This window comes from Bidens hawaiensis, unplaced genomic scaffold (genome assembly GCF_021521415.1).
Source record: "Bidens hawaiensis isolate Kalapana, Puna unplaced genomic scaffold, B.hawaiensis_p1.1 tig00010099_1, whole genome shotgun sequence".
Lineage (NCBI taxonomy): Eukaryota > Viridiplantae > Streptophyta > Magnoliopsida > Asterales > Asteraceae > Bidens > Bidens hawaiensis.
The window spans coordinates 455,173-463,118 of NW_027491761.1; the positions used below are offsets into that span (position 1 = coordinate 455,173).

The 7,946-nt window shown below is 33.3% G+C and overlaps 1 protein-coding gene across 1 annotated transcript; it reads left to right on the plus strand.

Moving 5' to 3' along the window:
• Positions 1 to 3,313: 3,313 nt before the first annotated feature.
• LOC143534178 (trihelix transcription factor GTL2-like) lies at positions 3,314 to 6,776 on the plus strand. The gene is made up of 2 exons (XM_077028739.1): positions 3,314 to 3,985; positions 5,355 to 6,776. Exons 1-2 carry the CDS (start codon positions 3,612 to 3,614, stop codon positions 6,457 to 6,459), a joined length of 1,479 nt encoding a protein of 492 aa, XP_076884854.1. The 5' UTR covers positions 3,314 to 3,611; the 3' UTR covers positions 6,460 to 6,776.
• Positions 6,777 to 7,946: the final 1,170 nt, after the last annotated feature.

Genomic DNA, 7,946 nt, shown 5'->3' on the forward strand with positions numbered 1-7,946 from the left:
GCATCGGAGGGAGATTTTACTTCCTGGTTATAATTGACGATTTCTCACATTATTCATGGGTATACTTTCTGACAACAAAGGATGAGACAGTGCAGTTTGTGATGAATCTAATAACTAACGTAGAGAACATAATTGGAGGAAAAGTTAAGGACATCAAAAGTGACAAGGACATAGAAATAAGAAATTATCAAATGGAGTTGTTCTGCATACAGGAAGGGATAGATATCAATTCAGCGCACCTTACACACCTCACATAATGGGGTTGCAGGAAGAAAAAATAGAACGCTCATAAAAATTGTAAGAATAATGCTAGATGATTCAAGATTGCTAGTCCTCTTATAGGCTGAAGTTGTAGCACATGTTGTCATATCATTAAGCGTGTTCTTATTGTTAAAAGATCAAATAAAACATGTTATGAATTAATATATAAGAGAAAGCCAAACCTGAAAGAGTTTGAACCTTTTGGTTCACCATGCACAATTTTAAAGAAAAACTCTAAATTTGGTGAACTGGTCGACAAAGGATTTTTCTTTGGTTATGTAATAGGGTCACCTTACAAACGTGTTTTGAACAATAATTAACCTAAAATATAAAGAGTTTCAAGCCCTCCTTTTAGAATCATTCATTAATTTCATTCATTAATTTGTTTTCTTTAAGAATACCATACCTAACAATTTCATGGAGGAGGGGAACAATGGTTGATTAGAGCCAAGTAATTTGTGAAATGTGATTCACGCAAGGAAATGGTCATCTCAATGCTCAAAAGGGTTATCATTTTCATAAACAATTAGAGCAATAAAACATCCATAGATATTACTAGCATAACCACCTATTTTATCTTCTCCACATATTTTAGTAGAAATTATAGGAGACACGGTGAATATGTTTTCTTAAAATTTAACTTGCTTTAAGGTTGTTAATGACCTTGTTAAACTTCTTTTTTTTCACAACTCTTAAAATTTAACTTGCTTTAAGGTTGTTAATGACCTTGTTAGACTTCTTTTTTTTCACAACTATGCAATAAGTAAAGAGTTTAAGGGATATAGATAACACAAACGATTCATGTTTCTATATCTATGTGGACATAGCATGTTAACCAACTAACTAGGATAGGGGGCAGAAGTTGTGGTTTGTAAATTTGATTTTAAATGTTCTTTCTTTACATTAGCCATTTGCTACCAATTGATAATTGCTTCTCATTTTGAATTGAGGGAAGAGATTGTGTACTTGTTCAAACTAGGAGATTCATAGTGAGTAGTTTGAGACGCCCCCCTCCGTTTATGAATTTAGTTTTTACGTATTGAGTCTGGTCTGTGTTTTATCCAGTATTCGCCACAGGTTTCAAAAATGAAAACTTGTAGTTCATAATGACAACTGATGCAATTTCATAACGTATATGCAACTCAATTTAATTTTATCATTTTAGTTGTAACCCAATCCTATCGACCTGAACCGTTTCGGGGAAAAAAAACTGTAATATTTAGAGATAGGCAATCAACACTTAAAAATATCCGACCCTATGAAAAAAATTCTGGATCCGTCACTGTTTCCCACTCGCTATGAACTTTTAAAATCACCTTCATAAGCATGCCTTATATTGTGTGTTTTGTTGAAGACAACATAGGCAATGAAGAGAAGTTGTGTTGTTCTCTTTGACCATAACCAAAGCGCGGTTTATCGGTTGATCAGCCATCCATCGTTTACTTCTATTGTAACTAATTGGTGTGCTTGATTTTTAATCCAACCCTTTGGATCAACCCGCCCCAACTTCCGACTTGAAGTTGAGTTCTAGTCTTCTTTGATCGATGCTTGGAATGTCACACTCCTTATGTTCGCTGGTGAACTCCGATCACTGAATTGAACAGCCTCGTGGAATGCGCTTCATGATGATCTTCAATTAACATGGAGAGCGTACTTTTGGGTTTTTTTGAAACCGGCTCTGACGCTAATTCAAGTCTAGAATTGATAAACAAATTAAGTTTAATAACTCACAAACACTTTATTATTATCAAGAAAAATATGCTAAAACTTGATCACAAAAATCTACCGACCATAACTCGATTACCAACCTAATCTAACCTAATACAATATATGTCTAATTGCAAGACTTTTGAGGATAAATTACCAATTTGTTTAGACCTTTAAAATTATTCACGGACTCATAGATGATATATTCCGACCCAACTCCAAGCCAACTTGATGGAGTCGGGAATTACACACCTAACAAACATACAAAAAATGCAAGCACGTAACTTATTACAAGTTTCATTTTGTCAATGTTAAATATCACACCAATCTATAGCAATATCTATGTGATCAAAAACTCACTCTGATCTTATCGTTTACCCAATCACAAATTTATGCCCAAAACTCTCCCGATTTAACTATTAATTTTTATATGATATCAATGTTAGTAATTTTAGTGTCATCAACATATATTTTAGTATATTGAATTAACTTGTTGATGGAGGACATAAATAATTTATGTGACACGAGAGTGTACTTCGCTTAACTCTAATATTATTTGGGTCTTATTGTTGGGTTTTAGTAATTACTTTTTATTTTGAACGGCTTAAGTGAAATGTTAAGTGCATGACTTTTAATTAATTTGTAATTGGGCTCATATGAGAATTGTTTTTAGCAATATATCAAAATAGGTTTATTCCCCGTTGAATTGTTTTTCCCTAAAATATTGAAATCAATATTATCATAGATTTGTCTAATTACTCAATTCTATCATTACGGTCCACGAATATAACAATAAAAAAAATAAAACTATATGCTAATTAATTTTACACATATTGATGTGTATCTTGTTACCTCTCGCTCTAGAAATCTCAAAATTTTAGAAATAAGTTCAAATTATATATTTTAGAAACCATAATAAAAATGAATACAGCAGTCGACACTAGTAATTTCTGTAGGTTGTCAATAAATAAAACAGACCCAGTCCTCTGCATGCATTCACGTGCTCCTGTTATCTCTTTGCCGTTTATTACACCATCATATGATCAATCCCAGGCCCCCCACCCCTTCTGTCCTTCTATCTTCATAGGATTCTTAAACTCACACACACTACCATGTGCCAACACACAGTCCCACGTGTGTGGTCACGTGCACGTGCTGTCCACTTATTGGCTTCTACTGATTCCCACTCTCACTCTCCGAGTTAAGTTACATGCTTTGAAAGAGAACTATGGCCTACCTTCTCTCTCTCTACTGTCACACAAGACAAATGTCTTTGACAATAATAGGATAGAGAGTGGAATTTACACACACTACTCAATGTTTATATGTGTTCAAAAGTTTTATTAGTTTCTAGAAAATTAGGTTTTGATCTGTGTTTACTCATTGTGTTTCTATGTACTTAAAGTGAGTTCATCAATGGTTGTGTTAAAAGAATAGTGATTCATTGAAAAACACAAGGTCTTTAGTAAGTGTGTAATTATGTGCTTAAAGTGAGTGTCTTTCAATATCATTTCTTTTTAAGAAAAGGGTACTCTTTCTTTGTGTTTTTCAAGATATTATTGCTTTTGCACACATTAAAACTAAGCGTGTTTTTGTGTGTTGAGAGTGAGTGGTTCCACCAAATCAGTTTAGGGTTTAAGACTATGTTTGATGGAGTACCAGTTGAGCATTTTCACAGATTCATATCTACACCTTCTTCAAGAATTCCTCCAAATTCTTCTTTGATCCAAACACCGCCAATTTCAACTTCAACAAACCTAAATTTTCTCTCTTTTGATCCCCTCTTATTCCCTCCTCTTAATACTCATCATCAAACCCTTTTTCAAACCAATCATTTTGTACAAACGACGCCAACACGCGATCAATACAATGATACGGAAGGTAAAGTAGATCAAGAAATCGATCAGGGTCTCGATGTGAATGAGCCATGGTCTAATGATGAAGTTATTCAACTTTTGAGGATCAAATCTAGTTCGGAGAATTGGTTTAAAGATTTGACTTGGGACCATGTATCCAGGTAATATATCATAATAAGTATTCTTATGATGTTGCTTAAATGTACTGTTTTAAATTAATAAGCAAATTAATTACTGATAATCATCCAGATATGCCACATTAGATGAAGTTTATTTCAATTCCAAACAAATTAACAAGTACAAATAGTTATATCTAGAATGATCGTATAGTTTTGAACTTTGATGATGTAATTAAGGTCCTATATATGTATGTTTAGGATTTTAAAACAAATCGATCAAAGTGTTTCTAAATTGTCATCCTCTAATGAGAATACATAATTACTTTCTAATTTTTTTATCATGTTAGTTTGATATGTTTTCTTTAAGACTAGAAGGTGTAACTCTATCTCTTGGCTGCTTTTATAGCCATTTTGCTATATACATGTAATAAGGAATGCTGTATATCTTAATATGTGAAACTTTCTTTAATAAAATGAGTGTAACAACTAAATTAAACAATGTACTTGGCTTTCCTTCACATATATGTTAACGGCAAATAATCACATTCCTTTACTCATTTGAACTCAACTTTATTGGTGGGCCACTTGATCATCAATTATACTTGTAACTTCCTTTAAATGAAAAATGAAGCATGTTTAACAAATGTAATGGTTATTTGACGATAAAAGCCGTCACTTATTCAAATTAGTCGTTCAAAAAAATACAATGATAAAAAAATACACTGATTCAAATTGTTATTATTAACATTTACTTCTTGTAACACCACTTTTATATATACATATATACATGTGTGTGTGTATAGGTATATATATATATATGCTAATGTTCCCTTTTCATGATCAAATTCTGAATTTGTTTAATGAAACCAATATATTCATATACATTTCAAAAATTGGAATGTTTGACATTAAGTATATAGGACTATAGGAGAACCTTAAGAAGCATTTATGTTTAGAAAGCGCATTAATAGGCTGATCTTACGGTAATACAATTATAATATGTATTAGTTGGTCTAATAATTATTTTGGAACCTTGAAGACAAACTACTAGCAAACTGGGCAATTTCGATTGAAAAACAGTCGCAAAATTAGTGACTTGATGGACACAAACTTTGCGACTTCTTAGTTCCAGCCTATCAAAAAAACATGAAAATAATTAACAAAAATAATAAGTGTTTCGACCACTTAATAAATGTAAATATCGGTCGCACACTCTTTGTGACCGGCTACCGACATTCATAAAAATGAAAAGAATATATAAAATTTGAAACTAAAATCCAGGTCACAAATGGATGGATAGTACAAATAAATTTTAAAATGGTTGTTGAGATGCAGACAAAAATGTATGTGTGCTCAACACAGTTTTATGTAGATGCTTGTTAACTTTGTATAATGTTAGTTGGAGCTACAGAAAGCTAGCAGAGATGGGATACAAAAGGAGTTCAGAAAAATGCAAAGAGAAATTTGAAGAAGAAACTTGCAGGAGTTTCAATAATAGCATAGAGTGCAACAAGAGCAGGTACTTGATTAGTGAAGAACTTGATCACCATCTCTGCAATAATTCTGCCCAAATCCCTCATGAAAATGTTAATCACCAAGAACATCCACAACCACAGGAAAAAGAAGTAGAACATAATTTTGAGGCCCAGGGGCAAAAAGGTCATTTTGAAAAGGACCCGGCTGAGATAATGTCACAACCAACTCAAGAAGTTGCACGAGTGACAAATAGCAAGAAGAGGAAGAGAAAACACAAGAAATTCAAGATGGTCAAAGGGTTGTGCATTGACTTGGTGAACAAGATGATGGCTCAACAAGAAGAAATGCATAAAAAGCTACTCGAAGACATGGCGAATCGCGATGAAGAGAAGAATAAAAGGGAAGAAGCTTGGAGGAAGGAAGAGATGGAAAGGGTACAGACGGAAATTCACATGAGGGAACATGAACAAGAGATGGCTAGGGATAGACAATCTACCATCACTGAATTCCTCAACAAGATCACATCTCTTGACAAAAAGATTCAACTTCCTTTTAATATGAACTTACAAGACCTTCAAGCTCTTGCAACAAGCATTGACAAGCCAACGTCCTCATTAGAGACTATCACCGAAAACCCTAATCATGATCAATCAATAGCCAAAGATGACACCGGGAGGAGATGGCCAAGAGATGAAGTTTTGGCATTGATAAGCATAAGGAGCAATGTGAACAATGGTCTTGGAGGTAATAGTGCGGAACACCACGAGGGCGGTGACGGTTGTGGTGGTGCCAAAGGTTCTTTATGGGAGAGGATATCACAAGGGATGCTAGAATTGGGATACCAGAGAAGTGCAAAGAGGTGTAAAGAGAAGTGGGAGAATATAAACAAGTATTTTAGGAAAACAAAAGATGCAAACAAGAAGAGATCTTTGGAGTCAAGAACTTGTCCTTATTACCATGAGTTAAGTAAATTATACAACCAAGAGAAGCTTGCATCCTCTCAGGAGCTACTCACCACCAAAAGTACTACAGAAAACTGATGATGTTGGTTCAGAGATCAATGGTGTATTGGCTAGCTAGCTACTAATAATCAGACTTTCTATCTTGGTTTGTCTTTCTACTTTTATAAAAATTAGTACATTATTTTCTATGATGTTAAATCGGGTAGCACATTTTTGTTTAATAATTTAATAAATTATCTAGCATATGTTTCCTTATCATGGTTCTAATGCCCACATGGAAGGGAAAGGGTTAGTTCTATTGAGAGCTTATTGAAAGAACTAGTGCTTCCTAAAGGTACGTTCAAAATAATGGTGACATCTACGTAGTTAGGTAAAGTAGATAATAAAGGATAACTCATCGTATACGATAGGGCTTCGGCGAACTGCTCATGAACTATTTGATCGGAAGTTCGTTTAATTTATTTACGTCCATTTGTTTAATAAATTAACGGACATTAAAAAAGGAATTAAGCTCGATAAACTAAATGATCGAACACGAACATGGGCCATGTTCATTCACTTGTGTTCATGAATGTTAGTGTGTTATTTATGTCCGTCTATATATGTTGGTTGATGTTTGTTGTTTGTTTATTAAAGGGTTTTAAATATTTTTTTAATGACTTTTCTAATCTTATGATATAAATTTGAGCAAATTTATTAACTATAAAAATAAAATATATATGAGTATTATCTGATTAGTTTATATGTAATTAACATATAAATATGAATGTTAAAAACAACACCCACACAAACTTCATATATAGTCAAACCATGCAAACTATTGATACTGATCATTTTGGTTAGTCAAATCAAACAAAACATTGTGCTTGTTTGTTTGTATTCGTAAACCATTCACGGACAAGTTCATTTCCTTAATAAATGAGTACGAACAACAAATTTCATTTGGTTAGATGTTCATGAATCTTTCGCTTGTCCGATAAAAGCTTAATTAACAAACATAAACAAGGCCTTATTCAATTCATTTTCTAAGAGTGTGTTTGTTGCAGTTAGTTTGTTATGTTCATTTAAGTTGCTCGGGTAGACTTTATTTAGTTTAGTCAGTTAACATGGTTAGTTCATTTGTTGTTTCACATCCATAGAGCAGGGACAAAAGTGCAATTCTTTATAATATTCTTTCTATCTTGTCCTGTAATCTCGTTCTCAACCATTAACCCCTCCTACAACATCATTTGACCAATTATTAATCAATATCGGTTTCAGTCTCAACTTGCTATTGTCACTAACTTGCCATAAACAACAAACATTCATATCGACATTAAAGAAGAATCAATACACCCTTTGTTGTGCTAAATTGACCACTTGAGTCCTCATTTGTCATATATTTTCAAACTCTTTTGCGAAAGCAATTGGTCAAAAACAACCTATGTAACTCATTTGGATTTGGGCTCAAGCACGAACTATTCGGACTCTCTTTCTCCATGAATCCGTTTCCACTTCGGGTAAAGGATTTAATCATGTATTATATTTTGTTTTGACCTTGTCCTCTATCAATTTGTATTGACAGA